Below are 18,631 nucleotides of genomic sequence, written 5' to 3'. Positions count from 1 at the left end.
TGCTTTTGCTAAATCTTACACCCATGAAACCTTCTGTCTCTTCTCTTTGTTAACTTTTTAAAATAACTTTCTCTATATATATTAGCTAACTTACTAAAACTCTTCAATCTTCTTTTTTGGCTAACATGTATCTGGTTGACATTGCACTTGCAATTCACTAGGAAGAACCATAGCCATCAGTCTTGGCTGCTTAATTTAGCTCTATGATCAAACCCCAAGAAGACTGCAGTGTGACACATGCAAACACATATCTCTCTGTGTGCTTCCTTTCTGTCTTCTTATCTTTAACATCACTCACTTCCCACCATCTTCAGGATGCTATTGTGATTCATGAGGTTTATGAAGAAGGAGCAGCAGCAAGGGATGGACGTCTGTCAGCTGGAGACCAGATACTGCAGGTGAGACTGAGACTTATCTGAGACCTTGGTTTACACACAATTTCAATTATACCTGTACCTGATTGTTTACATTGTCTGCTTACACCTAACAGTATACTTGATTTGTATCTAATAGCTGTATTTAAACCAAGTCCAAAACTGACCCTTGAAACAAACCATGTGCATGCATTCAATTGCTTTTGATAAAACATTGGTAGTAGTAATAGCAGAGTTACTTTTTTTGCAAATAGCATTTATTTGGATTCCCAAAAGGAACATTGTCTCAAAAATGTCTTTTCTTTAGCTCACGAGAAATAAATCAGCTAAATAAGGTGAAATAAGAATAGATTGAGAAAAAAACTATCTTTTGAGATCTTACGGCTACGTTCAGACTAAGCTTCTTTTTTGAAGCTGCCAGTGTCCGTTTAACATCATAATACTATGGAGACTGTGTTTTCAAAAAAGTCCTCGGCTTCTTTTAAAACGCGATCGTGGGCGTCTTTTTCTGCAGATCAGAGCTGTTTTTAAAGTTGAGAAATGTTCAAGTTCTAAGGGTAAAACGCCCTATGTCATGCTGTTTTTTTGACAGCTGACCAATCACAAGCGGATAACCAGAAAAGACACTTTTTGGAACAAAATTTTCTTTTTAAAAAACTGAAAAAGTGGTCTGCACAACTTTCCAGTGTCAGAAAAAGATGCCAAGTCTGAACGTAGCCTACCCTAAAGGTGAGGTCATGAATTTTATGCGATTTCAAGCTCATACATTTTTTTGTCACATTCAGCAATCATCTCTTTACGACTAGCTGCCCATTCCGTGATTACACTGTAAAAAAATAGTCTCTGTAGGCAGCTCAGGCTCCGAAAACTGACCAAATAAACCGAAACAAACAAAGTGGGGCAGCCTGTCCCCAAACAAAAACAAAACACTGTGTGGAATTTCTCTGGGAATACTGAAGGTAGGGGTGGCATGTTTCGTTTGGTCCTTGGTTAAAATAAAATATAGGCCTACCTTTTTTTTGCAAAAAAGCGTAGACCTGCTAATAAATTTAAAAAAGACAAACGCGACTTCCAGCGCAATCCCTGACTGTACCTTTAAGCTGAACCTAAATCGGACTTGGGCTGAGACAAGAGGAGGGCATTTACTCACATCTCATTGTTGGTGATTTTGAGGCTGTAATAGTGTTGTGTTCAGTCTGCACCATTTTGTTTGTTTTACAGAGATTGTTAACTCATTTACAGAGCCAGGACTAATACTGCCATCATGACGAACATAAACTCGGAAGACCTGATTTTAAGAATCCCAACTTCCAAAAAAGTGTGTTCATGACATCAGCTCGGAAAACAAATATAGATTCCTGCAGTAGCCTAGCATGATTGCATTTTTGGGTAGTCTTTACAGGGAATGCCTAAACAAGTTAGTAGAACTGCTTACTATGGTTCAAATGTTTATATTTGTTTTAATTTAGTGATAAATTACCTTGCCTATTTGTAATGAGAGTAAGGTTCACCTTTTGTTGTGTTGTTGCAACGGAGGCCCTCGCCATTAGAGAGCTTGGTTGTGATGTCAAGTCAGGTAATTTGGGGTAGGCTCCAAGATTTCCGCATGAGTCTCCATAAAATCTGACCCGACTTTGTGTTTAAGTCATCTTTCTGAGTCGGAGGTCGAGATTTCCGAATATCTGATGCTGACCTGACATTTCTTTCTTTTTTTTCCTACATGTGTGCTCTCCCTATCACATTGCCACCATTAGGCCTACTGCTGCAGCACTACTACTGCCAACATCTTTTTACATTGATTTTGAAGCACTGTTTGCTGTTTACCTTAGGGCTGTTTCACATTTCCTACGTCTGCATTACAAAACAGCTGTGTTGTGTTACTGCTCAGGCTAGCTTGCATGTGTACCCACAATGCCAGCATTGTTGCTGCAGCTCTGTTTCATTCTGACTCTATCTTTTCACACTGAGTTCGCCTTTGAAAATGGTTAAGAAAATTAGCAACACAAAAGTGAATACAGATTTGAACGCTTTTTACCAGAACGATATCATGTCTCTTTTTTACCTTTGTTCACTTTCTGTTAAGTTATCGGCATAAAGAAATGTACCCTCCACCTTCCGCTTTTATAAATCTATGTTATTTTCATTGCAATTGTGCTCACAATCGCTTCCCTCACACTTACCTCATACGTGCAAAATAGGGTCCGAGCCCAAACTAGATGACTTGTAGTTGCAGCATGGATTGAGCTGCATCTGAGATGCACATCTCGTGCAGGTAATGTGAAAGCTCTAATCTGTTGAAATGGTGATTAAATGAAGTCAGATCTATGTGCTGCATCTTCAACTCTATAGAGCATTGTGTCTGTTCCACTCAATTTTGCTAACTCAGTTACAATGTCAGTGCAGCGCTCACTTATTCAAAACATTTACCACATTAGTAGACTATATGAATGAGTATTAGGCCTTGACTTGCTGAGAGTAATGGTGGAAGACACTAAAACAGTCGTACAGACTGAGGTTGGCTCCTCAACCAGATGATAACAAGTGTGTTGCCCCCTGCAGGTAACCCCCAGAACCTAGTCAACGTCAGCCGTTTCTCAGACGTAACCCCAGGCCTAAGCAGTTAAAACCTACGATACCTCCCTGGAGGTAATTGTAGATAGCAGGGACCTACTGTCGAGTGCAGTCGCACGACTTCCCTCTGCGGCGCAGATAACCTAAAGCTCCTATTTTTAAATATCCCCCTTGGAAGTTGATCAGGCTTCCGTGGTGGATTTATTGAGATGTTTATGAAATAAGGAGCGACTACGCCTAGGTCTCGAACAGTTGGCTAACGTGCGAAGATGTTTGACCCTAGAATTTATCTAGAGACACAGGTTATAGGCTACTTCTTGCTTAGGTTTTTAAAGAGTGGAGTTCAGTATAAAGTCACGCTGACCTAAGTCTTAGAAAAGACAGATGAATAACCACAGAAGAGACACGTTATCTTACCCTCCTGCTGGAATTCGTAGGAAAACCAAGAAAAGACAAAAAATACTGCTTGAAGAATTAGATGCCAAGGTTAAATAAGTTCTTTACTTTTCAGCATTTTGGTGATGATAACAAAATGCGGCGTAATATCCACTTGCAGGTTACAATGTTGTAAAAAGAGTAAATCCACAAAATAGGTAAATAGTAAATCCACAAATGGAGAAGAGATTACAATAAAAATGGTAAATCCACAAATGGAGAAGAAGAGAATATACGGAAAAAAGTCCTCAAAAAGGGAAAAAGTCAGCTGATTGTCATTCTGTAGTCACTCCCTGTCGGAGTAGCAGGTCTGATATCTGCAACAGGTTCCACGGAGTTTCGGTCCGCGACTCAGCCTGGCACGACGTCCAACACTTTGCTTCTCAACGAATTTCGGAGGACGAATTCTAACAACCACACGCGACATCATAAAGCAAAAACCCAGCGAGTTGAAGGAAGGAAAAAAGAAGAAGCAGCCCCGATCATTTAGTTCGACCCTTATTTATACTAGGTAGACTTGTCCTCCCCCACACATTCCTAAGGCAAATCAATCTTTCCCACGACAGTTTAGAACCTTCTAGAAGGTTCCCACGAGGGCTGGGAATATTCTCACGTTAGCTGGGAACATAGCTGGGAATATTCTCACGGCAGCTTGGGAATATAGCTGGGAATATTCTCACAATAGCTAATACATTCTAGAAGCCACTGATCTTACCCAACAATTTAAAATGACACGCATTCACATCCTTCTCCGGGTTACATTTTGGAGATGATACATTACATTCAGGTTTACAGATAGTTTCCAGAGGTTACACAAACAGTTTACATTCAATGGCAATTATAACCATGTGACACATTACATTTAGCAACATACACTTTTACAGTCATTAAGAGAGATCGGTTACATTCTTACAGGTTACAAACACTTATGGCATTAACTCTTCACACAATGCAATCTGAATACATTCATTTGAACAGTTTAAGGCACTTTACTCATTTCACAGTTTTGAGACATACAATTCTTTTACATACATAACTCCCTAGACTTTACAAAGTCATGCTACTAAAATACTTGTAATGATACATTTCATTCATCGCACTTTATTATTTATTATGAGGTCATTGTTTGCAGTTATGGTTCATTTTCCATTCTTTTATTCATATTCAATAATCATCAAGTATTTCTGAGGTCAGGGTAATCTGGTTTAATAATCCTGCACATTGTTCAACATCTGCTTCAACACATTCATTCACTTCCACGCTTTCAGGTGATCTTAATTCAAGAGTAGGTTGCAAAGTAATTGGTTTAACATTACGATTCAATTCCTGGTCAGTTTCTTTCCTAATTTGTCTAATCATATTTTCTAGATCAGAGAGATTACCTTGATAGCTAGCGCTGAATCTAGCCTTTCTGCGTTTTCGCCTTGTAAGACGTATTGGTTTTGTGCTACCGCTCTGTGGTCCATACGGTCGGTGTCCTGGCGACACGTCATCCCCTACGTGGAGCACAGGGCGTAGCACAGAAGTAGGCACTGCATAAGGAACTTCGAAGGATACTGGACCCCACAAGATGCCAATCCGGGCTCCAGTATGATACTGCAAAGAAGCCCAAGGGGCTCGCGTCTGATAAGCATAAAAAAACATTAATACTACACGGGTCACTGGATAACTGTACAGAATTGGAATTTGTCGATATGGAGAGAGATTCCATGCATGCAAGACAGAAGAACTGATCAAATCAAATATATTATCAGGATATACTTCATTCATTATCAAGGGTTCAGGGCTGTGTGTTATTGCTACTACCTGTACCCAGCACTCGGGTCTAGCAGAAACGCAGATTCCGCACAGGAGGTAGGTATCACTCTGTCGTCCGAGGTCACGGTCAGCCTGGAGCAGAAGAAATAACGCTATACCTGCCCGGGAACATCTGACGTTGCTACACACCTGTTCTGAGGCAAGGCTAGTTCCAGCAACACATCGGCCCAATCCGCCCGATATTCCGGGGTCTGTAGTGGGGAAGTCGGAGTCTCGGTCGGGACTATCCGATCGGTCTCCATCACATGGTCCTGGCTACATGAGGGAATAAATAAACATTTATCCAGTGCCCCTTTATCTGATATAGGCTATGGATCGCTTTTCCAAATGTCTGTAAAGTTATCGAGTAGGCAAAATAATCACATGACAGTGAACAAGAGACTAAAGGCCTAGGATGTCTTATTGCTGATTCTATATACACCTCGTCTCGTTTCATAATTTGGATTCCAGGGATATTCCCCAAAATGCTTGCCATTTGTCCTCGCAGGGGTAACATTCCATAAACTAACTGACACAATGGCTTCACTTCCCGCAAATTCAACTCTTGAATAAAGTATTGCACCTGATCCAGTGACATTTCACGCATGCATTCAACACACACTTTCCCCACCATGGTTTCAAAAGCATTGTTCAAATAGTCCATGTCACAAAATGAACATGCAGACTCTTTGATCATTAGAATTTGTCCCCTATAAAATCGTCGAGTGGGTCGGAGTCTCCCGATCCCCTGCTTCCAGATGTGGAAGTCCTAGGGTAACATTTACAGAACTCAGTTAGATACAAACTCGTGAGGAAAGCAGCAGCGTAGCCTGGTATAATCCAGACGGCGTGACATACTTCCAAAATGAAGATTATTACTCCATATATCACAGACTTCAGGACATCCAATCTATGTATCTCAGGATCAGTACGTCTGTCCCATATGGCCTGTAGAGGCGTCATACAAGCTAAATAGGTTAAGAGGACAACTGTAATTTGAATGACATGACTGTAATTGGCCGCCAGGTGATAACTTTCCCTTAACAACACTTGTCTTACTATACCCATACAGGTGACAACCCATCCTGTGATGGCCAGTATCAATTGAATTTGTTTAAGTTCATTATAGGTACCTAATGGTGCATAAGGTTTAAATAATCCAACTCTATTCGGTAGTATAGCAAATATAAATGTCACCACTATGTCCTGTGACTGCTGTACTAAAATCATAGTTAAACGCATCATATTAATGATGGTTATCAGAATGCTATATGGTGTCAAATCCATACTTTGCACAAGCATGTATCCGATCCAGATAATCGTAAATATCATGTAACTTACGTGAGTAGTAGTAGAATCCACCCCAGAGATGGATGCAATAGATGGAGTAGGTGAGGAGTTAGAACTAGCAGATGAGATATCCTGGTAATTTAACATATCTTGAGCCATGATTTCGTAGTTTGGTAGACTAAAAGTCGTAGTGAGTTTGGGAACTTCTTACAGGCCTTAAATGTATCTGTCTAACAGACACCCCACACCCCACCTTTCCTTAAGTGGGCGGAGTTATCGATATGCTTGACTACTCGTTATCCAGACTGTATCTGAATTCCGTTCAGGTTGACTAAGAGTTTGTAGCATTTTTAACTTCTGAGACTTTTATCTGTGTTGCATATCCAAATAACAACCTCTTAATTTCATTAAAATCCCTAACATGAAAGCTATGCCCAAAATTAATGCTATAATCCACCAGGCTTCTAAAAACCATTTTATCCCTTTCCAGATGCTTGTAAAGACCCCAGTGAAATTATCATATACGTTCTTATGTTGGCGTAGTATAATAACGAGATATAGTATAAGCTGCATGCAAGGAATCGATAAGTGAGGATTCTGTTCGTTAACATGTTAGCGGATGCCAGTGTAGCACCACTCCTTCAGTGAATCAGAAAAGGGGAATCATTCAAACATTCCCGCGCAACATCTTAGCAACTTCTCTCGCTCCTCAGTCATGTGACGCAGAACATGCTTACTCAACATTGGATAATGTAAAGGGGGGAATAACATGAATGGCCATAAACTATTTTACTTCCAATATTAGGCCATCCTATAGGTGCAACTTTACGCACCAGATATGTTAGGATAACGTCCAAAAAAAATTAGTCAAAGGTAACACATTAGGTCAAATAACAAAAACATCCTTTCCTACACGTTTCATTCTTCATGAAGATAGAGCATGATTAGTATTAAGTTGTCATGAAGTTAGCAAATATCCTACTGCTGACGGCAATGTGTTTGTGCGGCTGATTCCGCGAAGCAAATGAGCATGCATCAGTAACCTTATCACTTTCATCTTTCCCACCTATGTGTGGCGAACAGCCTTGTAGCTCATGCTCCCCAAAGTGGAATTTCTCGGGATAGTTAGTTTTTGCAATGACATGCAGATTAATGTGATAAGTAGCAAATTGTTAAACCCAAGCATACAAAATCATTAGCCTACTCTGTCTTAATATAAAGATGTTATCATGTTTGTCAATTGCTCTATGCTCACAAAATAATCGTGAGTCAGAGAAGGCCTATGCCTACTGAGATAAGAGTTTGTCTTACAAGTAAAAGTCCTAGCGCAACTTGGATACCCACAGCATTTACGCAGAGGGTCACAGGCAAATAGTCATAATAATGCTGACAACAATTACACAACTTTTAACATGAAGGTCTTAAGAATATTAAGAATAAAGATCTTAATATCGGATAAAGTTCCTTATTGGACAATGGGTTTGGACACATCTCTTTATCATTTAACTCTAGAAAGATAAAACTTGTTAACATTTCTGTAGGTCATAGCCTACCACAGCTATAAGATCCTCAATAACATTACAAATGTTATTCACTAAGGAGGCACAATATTTTACCCAAATAAGTATAATTAACTAAAACTTACGTATAGGTCTACTCGCTCTGCTTAAAGGAAATTTGCCCATGAAAGCACGTCCTTAGTGAAGCCCGTCTCTGCGTGAGCTTTTTAATGACATAACAAGTGGCGGTTGAGGAAGATGCATGGTCATGGAGGGTCTAGAGACATCTGACTTCATTTCGTACCTACAACGAGCATCGGAGTCTCCTCCCTGCCAGTTATCCTTAGCCTATCTGCGTTGGGGTCATCTGCAGGACGAGAACCATCATGTCTTCTTTGTGTTCACTAGTGTTTCCAGGTTTTACTGACTTTTAGAGTATCTGAGATTGAATGTAAGATCATATCTCTATTAGTAAATGGGATACTTCCTTAAATGCATCTAGCAATTAACTGACGTTGTTAACCACGGTAGGCCTCTGCAGGCATCCCTTATAATGATATAACGTTATCTTCCACATCCTGTTTTGTAGTGTCCTCACACTGTCTCTTAATTACAACACTACTGGTCAATGGAACAGTCAAGTGAATGTCTATTTATTATTTTAACATTGTATACTAATGCACATCTAAATCTTGTAATGGAATAAGTAATGGTTGGGTTAGCAGTAAAACTGAATTGCCCCTCGGGGACTAATAAAGTTATTTGAATCTGAACCCGAATCAATACACAATTGGTTAAATATACCCAGAAGTTACCTTAGCCAAAACAACACGTGTCTAAGAACCTACCAGCAACTGGACACTTTGGATAAGTTATCATTATAACGCGTGTTTGCATCTTCTATTACTTACTACACGCGCATGTAACTGGCTACACTTCGCTGCATACTTCCATCTGCAGTATGAATTCTTACCACCAGGTTATCGTGTCACATTTCAATTCTAGTTATGCTTTCTTTCTAACATTCTATCTTATACTTCACCTATGAAAGTTATATCATACTAAGTTCAATAAAGATCATTGTTGTCAGGTAAAACATCTTTACCATCTTCCTGGGAATATACAAGATCTTTTGCATTTAAACATTCTCATGCGAATAGGGGAAAAAATATAAGAGCATTCCCAATTCCTGCCACACTAGATTGTGCTTACTAGAACGCGTTATGTCACAAGATTCCTACGATTATTTTAAAGTTTGATCATATTGTCTACCTATCATTTATATATGCTGACATTATATTTTTAAATGAGCATGGCAAAATAATGTTTATTAATCACACGCTGTAACTCGTTCTTATGAAAATGTCACTTTCAAGCATAAACATAAATCATCTAGGCCTACTTTTACGCACAATGGATAAAAACATATCAAGACGCGGACGCGCCTATATGCAGATATAAGTCTCATCGAAGCAGTGTCATACATTAACCCAAATGGGGACGAGGTTATCGGGCATTCAAGGAAAAATGAGTTAGAAAATCGAGTTGAGTTTCTACATAAAAACTGGCGACGCACTCCATCTCAAATAGAACAGTAACCGATTAGGTATTTAACTAACTTAACTATTATAATTGCCCAAAGTGTGGCTTTCTCCACATGATATTTTGTTTCCTCTGCATATGTTATCAACGACTAAAGTTGTTGGTCCTGTTCATCAACACCTTAGTAGCACAATCTGATTACGTTACTGCCTGGCTCTGGCTGCCCTAAATTACCTCGTAACACGGTTCTTCTTCTGAATTTTTTGCCATAGCCTACATTTTACCAAGTCTAATATGGACTAATGCAACCTAGAGTCCATTTCAAAGCTTACATTGTAATTTGCCTAAACCAACGATCATCGAATTGTATTACATTGTAACATTCTCATCTGTATGGTTCACGGAAGACTATATGCGTATCTATTAGCAGAGTAGGCATAGTTAAACTCCGGAAGGGTACACATTCGTTTTCCGCATAACCTGAGACTTTAACACCAAGCAATTTAAAGTTTCTTGTTTCTGTCAATAAAGATAAACATAGGAAATATAAACGTGAGACTGGTATGTAATTCTGCAAGGGATTTATCTGTATGGCCGTGCGCATTCCTTATCATCTGATTAGATCCACACAATCCCACAGAGCTGGTCTTCGTCTCGCATCATTGCTCCCAAGGCTCCCATTATCCAAGCCTCGCTAGGGTCTCTGTTATATGTTACTATGCTTAAATTAATCTTGACTAGTTTACCTATAATATTCGATATGGCCAATGCTCCTCTAAGTCTCTTTGCTGGCTAAAGCAACCCATGAACGCGGGAACTGCGCAAGGTTTCATACCGTCCCGATGATTGAACAAGTAGAATAGTGGAGTTAAAATGTCTAAACGGCTACCAGCACATTGACACGATCTGATTCAAAATCATTAACCTTTTCTACATTGTTATAAGACAAAGACGTGCCTACTAAATAAGGGACTTCCACCCATTGATTCTAAGCGACGTGATAAGCCTGTGTTAGAGAAACCATTGTAACAAAAACGATGTGTGAGATCCCATGGATATTACAGCGCAACTAACCTAAAGTCGATCTTTCGGCTTTAAAGATGAATTCAAATGTAAGGATTTAAAGATCCGCTGCTTTTAGTTTACTTTCTTTTATATAAGACTTGTATCTATACTTTAAACAATACACGGGTATTGTAAATGGGGATTCATTACGGACCAAGCCTCGCAGAACTCTCTATAGTCTTATGTGATAGCAAAATCTGAAAATCACCATCGGGATCATACCATGATAGTCTATACGAACACTTTTAGAAATGCATATTCTTAGCATGGACTAAGTTACAAAGCATCAGTTACTCAAGGGGAAATAGTCACCACATGAGACAATTCCACACTAATTATCTTATCAGTATACTTTATCTTCTATAGGTGTGGAAGCTAAGAACCACTATGAATGTGAATTACAACGTGATTATGGGTATCATCCTCAGTTAAAAACAGAATGTCTTTGCGGAGACAACTACCAGAGAATAAAGTTTAGAAATTTCACTACCCCCACCAAGGGTCACAAAATCTGGCTCTGCCCTGACTCGACAGGCTAGTGACAGAAATCAGGACACCTTGGGGTAGAGCTCGAGAAGCTTATCATGCCAATTCAAGATTAATGTATTGTTGGTCGTACCTGGTACATTGTTGGAATTTGTCTCAAAATTGACCTTCCTAGTTTACGCACCATTCCTTTTGTTTTACGCATAAAATCTGAATACAACTTTCAGATATAGCCTACTGTTGAACAAGGGACATTATTGATCAATAGACAGACTACATCTAAGCATCCCCCGCAACGTTGCGTTATGTCTTACACAAAAATAAAGAGTTATAGGCTGATTTGAACGTTCAACCTGTCCTGAAAGAACTTAAACGGTTATTAAGACTCCCATTATGGACACAGCAGAATAGGTTATTATCCTAAAGTTTATTTGGAAATCTGTCTGTCTGCGAGTCTATAGCGAACTGCTTGCGCCCACAAATGAGCAGCCAGGTCATTACACTGATACGGTTGGCTAACCTCTCGTTATCTATGGTTACTCCAATCCCCAGTAAAAAAGTTGTCTTTTCCATCCTTCCCAATAAAAACTTTTCATCTAATTTAAAAACTGCTGTTTACATACTTTGTTTATAAACTAGAAACCATAAGGCCCTGATCCTGCGAACATTAACCGACTATTCAAGTATATTGACGTGGTCCTGTACTTTCCAAACATTACCGACAGACGCATGTTTGACACTCGTGAATATCAGTTTAATACCCATTCTGAAACATAACAGACTTAAGTTACTTTACGAGTCTAATCATATTTTTTTTCTTGGCAGACTGGTTGCTTTATCAGGCGGACATTTGACATCTGCTTTTTAAACAGTCTACGTAAGCAGCCTATTCCCTCCATTCATCTTTGGTTCGCTGACCTGAGTTGTACATTGAAACTGGGTACAGGCTAACTTTAGAATATTGGACTTACGCTTTCCTCTGGTTTTATTCGAATAGTCGTCTATTTCTGTCAACGCAACGAACGAGCCTCTTAGAATAGTTTTTTTTTTTTAATAAAGTGTTTTACTCGCTATGTTGAACTTTCCCTCGTCGTCCTCGCTTCACAGCTTGTAACATAGACGTGTGACTGATCCTTATCGCCAAGAGTGGCCTATCTCTGCATAGCCTCGACTGTGTCCTGCCGTAACTCTGTTAAGCAGCCAGGGTCACAGAAACACATTTCAAATAACTCTCAAAAACGACTAGGAGGGGATTTAAGCTAATGCGTTTATCACAAAAGGCTACAACTGTTCCAAAGAACTTTTCATCCAGTTCACGTATGGCATATCAAATAAACCCATCTTCCCGCAGCCGCACTCACGGACGGAGAAGGCTATCCTATATCTCTCCTGGGATCTAACTCCTAGAAAGTTTCTATTAAAACACGATGGATTCTGCATCATTTAGGTATTACACCAATGACAATCTGAAGTCATTGACGTTAAGCCTACGCTCTCAACACCAGTCGAATTAGTCTATACTTGTACTTAATGAATCAACATCACTTTTACTCACGCTCCCACGCATTCAAGCGGTGTGTCTGTGAATTCCATGCAGCGCACTAGTTACAACGTTCTGTCCAGCTGATAGATCTACTCGCATATCATCCATTCACGAACGGCGCTCTTGTTTATTAACACTGATAACTCTGCTCATTAGCTGTGCAAAAGCGATTGTGGGTTTAAGTTCTTTTGCGTAATAACATCTAGCAATAACTATCCATTAATTTATTGGATACCGTCGGCAATACATTATAGCAGTGGAACAACATGGGTCCTGGCCAGTAACCCACGCAGTGTCATCACCACAATGCATCCCCAAAAACTTTAGTTAGTTGTAACTACACAAGTTAATTGATACTTTGATCGAACAGAAACATTTTTTTTGTCATATATACTAAATACTACACACAACAAACTCGTCAATTATTGGAGTCGTAACAGCCAATGTAATTAAAGGCATTTTGATGAGTTGTAAGCGCTTAAGCACTCCTGCTGGTATCCGTACCAGTGATGCCTTCAGCCTATCTCCCCTAATCTCGGTGCTTATCGAAGGGGAGCGACCCCTCATAGCCCAACCGCAACTAGGGAGACGGCCATCGCAGTTTGAGGACTGGTAGTTTACCTGCAAGTTGTTATAGGCTACGTTTGAGTTTAGTTAAGCCATTCTGTCATTACTCGCTGGCTTACATTTTCTAATACGATTTTTCAATTAGCATAGGCTACTCGAAGCATTCTACAGTCCCAAACATTAGGGACGCGAATCTCGACTCGCAGTAAGCGTTTTTTTTTTTCTTCTAGATTCAGTCTCATCTCCTGATGGAGAACCTCATAAGCATACGACAGGCTCAAAATAGGCAAACTCTGCCATCGCTAGAGCTGTTACTTTTAGTTTTACGCACGGATTTCCGCCTATCTTCCTACTACTGGTAAAGATGCCTTTAGAATCTATTCCCAAAAGTAAGATATTTATCCAATATATCTAACTTAGACTCGTATCTTCCTTTTCCAGGCAAGCGCGTATCTCGACGCTATTTGTTACTTTCCATAACTGCTTCTGCAATATCAGTGCAACTTCTGTCTGAGGTTTACACCCGTTACCCTCCTAATAGTCCGGAATATTAGGAACCGTCTTACTTTTACGGTCTCGACCCACGAACTTTCTGTAGGTGTTTTTGTCGAGGAATAACCACTCCCCTCGGAACTTAAAACAACAGTCACAACAGTGTTTTGTCTTACGCATTGTTTGTATATTATATTATCTAATATAAGTTCCAGAGATAACCACCAGGACCGTTATGTGTCTATCAGAACACACCGAATGCGACGGTTTAACACTTCTCCGACGCCAAAATTAGACTGATAATTAGAGTTGCGTTCTCAACATCTAATATTATTATCTAAAGGTCCTCCCGGGTTGCTTCGGCACCATGTGTTGCCCCCTGCAGGTAACCCCCAGAACCTAGTCAACGTCAGCCGTTTCTCAGACGTAACCCCAGGCCTAAGCAGTTAAAACCTACGATACCTCCCTGGAGGTAATTGTAGATAGCAGGGACCTACTGTCGAGTGCAGTCGCACGACTTCCCTCTGCGGCGCAGATAACCTAAAGCTCCTATTTTTAAATATCCCCCTTGGAAGTTGATCAGGCTTCCGTGGTGGATTTATTGAGATGTTTATGAAATAAGGAGCGACTACGCCTAGGTCTCGAACAGTTGGCTAACGTGCGAAGATGTTTGACCCTAGAATTTATCTAGAGACACAGGTTATAGGCTACTTCTTGCTTAGGTTTTTAAAGAGTGGAGTTCAGTATAAAGTCACGCTGACCTAAGTCTTAGAAAAGACAGATGAATAACCACAGAAGAGACACGTTATCTTACCCTCCTGCTGGAATTCGTAGGAAAACCAAGAAAAGACAAAAAATACTGCTTGAAGAATTAGATGCCAAGGTTAAATAAGTTCTTTACTTTTCAGCATTTTGGTGATGATAACAAAATGCGGCGTAATATCCACTTGCAGGTTACAATGTTGTAAAAAGAGTAAATCCACAAAATAGGTAAATAGTAAATCCACAAATGGAGAAGAGATTACAATAAAAATGGTAAATCCACAAATGGAGAAGAAGAGAATATACGGAAAAAAGTCCTCAAAAAGGGAAAAAGTCAGCTGATTGTCATTCTGTAGTCACTCCCTGTCGGAGTAGCAGGTCTGATATCTGCAACAGGTTCCACGGAGTTTCGGTCCGCGACTCAGCCTGGCACGACGTCCAACACTTTGCTTCTCAACGAATTTCGGAGGACGAATTCTAACAACCACACGCGACATCATAAAGCAAAAACCCAGCGAGTTGAAGGAAGGAAAAAAGAAGAAGCAGCCCCGATCATTTAGTTCGACCCTTATTTATACTAGGTAGACTTGTCCTCCCCCACACATTCCTAAGGCAAATCAATCTTTCCCACGACAGTTTAGAACCTTCTAGAAGGTTCCCACGAGGGCTGGGAATATTCTCACGTTAGCTGGGAACATAGCTGGGAATATTCTCACGGCAGCTTGGGAATATAGCTGGGAATATTCTCACAATAGCTAATACATTCTAGAAGCCACTGATCTTACCCAACAATTTAAAATGACACGCATTCACATCCTTCTCCGGGTTACATTTTGGAGATGATACATTACATTCAGGTTTACAGATAGTTTCCAGAGGTTACACAAACAGTTTACATTCAATGGCAATTATAACCATGTGACACATTACATTTAGCAACATACACTTTTACAGTCATTAAGAGAGATCGGTTACATTCTTACAGGTTACAAACACTTATGGCATTAACTCTTCACACAATGCAATCTGAATACATTCATTTGAACAGTTTAAGGCACTTTACTCATTTCACAGTTTTGAGACATACAATTCTTTTACATACATAACTCCCTAGACTTTACAAAGTCATGCTACTAAAATACTTGTAATGATACATTTCATTCATTGCACTTTATTATTTATTATGAGGTCATTGTTTGCAGTTATGGTTCATTTTCCATTCTTTTATTCATATTCAATAATCATCAAGTATTTCTGAGGTCAGGGTAATCTGGTTTAATAATCCTGCACATTGTTCAACATCTGCTTCAACACATTCATTCACTTCCACGCTTTCAGGTGATCTTAATTCAAGAGTAGGTTGCAAAGTAATTGGTTTAACATTACGATTCAATTCCTGGTCAGTTTCTTTCCTAATTTGTCTAATCATATTTTCTAGATCAGAGAGATTACCTTGATAGCTAGCGCTGAATCTAGCCTTTCTGCGTTGTCGCCTTGTAAGACGTATTGGTTTTGTGCTACCGCTCTGTGGTCCATACGGTCGGTGTCCTGGCGACACGTCACAAGGCGTTCTGGTGTTGCTTGTGATTAAGGGCCCTATCTTAGCGATCTAAAACGCATGGTCACTGGTGAATAGCTTACATAAATTTAGGGGTTTGTCCAGTCCACATTGGGTGGTTTTGTTATCAAACGTCGGGCTCCTGGCACAAAAAGGCGGGTCTTATGTTTCTTAATCAGTCATGGATGTGTTTTGGGCATAACATCCTTTAAACCAATGAGAGTGACATCTGTCATTCCCTTTAACAGCAAGCAGGGTGACTTCAAACAGCACATTGGTATTTTAATGGTCACCGGCGCATTTGAAGGAATTTGCTTGCACGCGAGACCGTATGGAACAGGTATTCCACTAAACCATGTTTAACTAAAACCTGTTTGTGACTAGCAGAGTATAGGCTACACCAATTTTGCTACTACACACTTTTGTTATCGAACGTTATCAAATGCCAGGCGCCTGGCGCAAAAAGGTGGTCTTATGTTTCTTAATCAGTCATGGGTGTGTTTTGGGCGTAAAGGGAGTACAGTACAGTGGGTAGTACAGTACCCTACAGTGGGTACTATTGTCCGGCTTCACACGTGAATCATGCGTCTTTTATTTATATTTCCCCAGTGAAGCTGCAATGACCCAAACAACCACAGGTGGCACTTGTGAGCAGGGTTAGGAACGTCGGCTTTTGCCGCTTTGAGTCTATGCGCGCCAGTATGTTACAGTATGGACGATATATTTACCCAACGTTTTTTCAGTTGTTTCCACAATATTACCCTCTGATGAGCTTTCATTTATATGGCTGATAGGCCTATAGTACGTCTCCTACGACAGTCCCAACATTTAGCACTATAATCAAACAATCCAAAAGTGAACTACTGTAAATCCCGAAGCAAACTGATCTGCACTCTGCACTTGTCTATTATTTGAACTCGTAGGCAAAGTGAAACTAACTTCACTGTGGTGTCATAGTCAACAACAAAACAGTTATACACAGTTTATTACTTTCACTATTGACTGACAATGGGTTACCATCGAAAACATAGCCTGAAAAAAGCAACACTTACCCCAATAATGTTCGAATGACTGAATAAAAAACCTAAGGACATTTATCCTGCAGAGAAGTTGCTGCTTGCATCTCGTGACAGTGCGTCCTCAGCTGTGCTTCATATGCACCTTTCGCTATAGACCAGGTTTTTCTTGGTCAGTGGCGTAATACTTTTTAGAGGGTGTAAGATAGTGATTTTTAGATCACACGCCAGACCACACCTTATGTCGTTGCCAAACCCCTGGGCGCATCATGTAATAAAAGAGAAGCACATGGCGAAAAATCCGAGTGTAAGATAGGAATACAGTTTGCGTTGTGATACGCTTTGCCCTGTGTCAAAATAGGTCCCTAAGTTTGAAAGTTTGAATTTTTTTGGCTTTCCTCTCAGAGGACTATGGTGATCATCTGATTGAGATCACAATATAGTCCGAAGAGAGACAGAGCCTGTATGTGACCTAATTTTCAGCTGTTTTGCCCTGTGTGAGAACAAGAAATAGTCAAACTCACTTTCAAACAGATCACTTGGTCAGTTCTGTGATTTGAAGATGATTTAGGACAAGGAACTTCCTTACCCTATTTTTCTTATGTCAGATCAACACAGTCTATGGTAAAGCAGTCTGTGCTTTGCTGGACCACTGTGCAATCTCTCAGTTCCTTCATAGGGGTATCTTTATACATTGGGAAGTCCCCAGTGCGAGTTCTAGTCTTTATCATCTAGTTTTGTCAGCTAAGCAGTAGGCATGAAGTAAGTGATTCATGACAGATTGACAATCATATGGGAGTTTCTATTGGCCCAAAGTTAATGGCCTGAGGGCCAGATGTACTAACGCTTTTGCGCCCACTTCAGGCGTATTTGTTTCGCAATGTGCGTGTAAAATCATTGCAAGGTATGTACAAACAGGCCGCAATGATGTAAAAGCGCAAACTGCCTGTCGCGGGAGCTAAAAGTGGCAGATTGCGTTTGTCATGTCATGCATGCATTCATGGGAGGATCCAGGGGAAAGTGGGAGTTTAGCGTAAAAAGATGGGATGGGAAGAGTAAAGAGCGCCTAATTATGTATTCCGCGGTATGTAAAGACTGCTCCTGAAAGCGCACGTCTATTCTGTGCCTAAATACGGAAGCGTATTGCTGCCACATTAAAATAAATAAAAAAGCTCAGTATTATGTAATTACGTGAAAAGTTTCTTGTTATAACAATATCTTATTCATGTTTTAACAAGATATGTATCATGTTATTACATGAAATTATCACGTTATTTCATGATACTGTTATTTTCACGTTATAACGTGAAATGATCAATGTTATTTCAAGATATGATTTTTTCACGTTTTTACAAGATATTTTTCACGTAATTACATAACAAGAAACTTTTCATGTAATTACATAATACTGAGCCTTTTTATTTATTTTAGTGTGGCAGCAATACTCTTCCGTACCTAAATACTTCTGCCTTGTAAAAGCAGGTGTTAATCCAAATTGCAGTTCAATGCGTCAATAAGAGAACCTTTCAAAGACAACAGAATCGCTATTTAGAGCACCAGTTTTTGTGGTGAAAGTATTTGTACTACCAAAAGAAGCCTTAACTTTCGTTGGCCTTTCGAATATCTTACTTTCA

The 18,631-nt window shown here is 39.8% G+C and overlaps 1 protein-coding gene across 2 annotated transcripts in view; it reads left to right on the top strand.

Annotated features, from left to right (window-relative positions):
- The window catches only part of LOC143116604 (multiple PDZ domain protein-like), a 66,489-nt gene that overhangs the window by 17,754 nt on the left and 30,104 nt on the right, over positions 1-18,631 (top strand). For both annotated transcript variants that reach the window (XM_076277799.1, XM_076277798.1), the window contains one exon: positions 315-398. In XM_076277799.1, the coding sequence (XP_076133914.1) occupies positions 315-398 (84 nt within the window). The remainder of the gene's footprint in view (positions 1-314; positions 399-18,631) is intronic.

Source organism: Alosa pseudoharengus, unplaced genomic scaffold (genome assembly GCF_046254945.1).
Source record: "Alosa pseudoharengus isolate Yale_2024_CS ecotype anadromous, Long Island Sound unplaced genomic scaffold, YU_APseudo_1.1 YU_APseudo_1.1_scf_11, whole genome shotgun sequence".
In the NCBI taxonomy this organism is placed as follows: domain Eukaryota; kingdom Metazoa; phylum Chordata; class Actinopteri; order Clupeiformes; family Clupeidae; genus Alosa; species Alosa pseudoharengus.
This window is presented reverse-complemented; position numbering and strand designations above follow the sequence as displayed.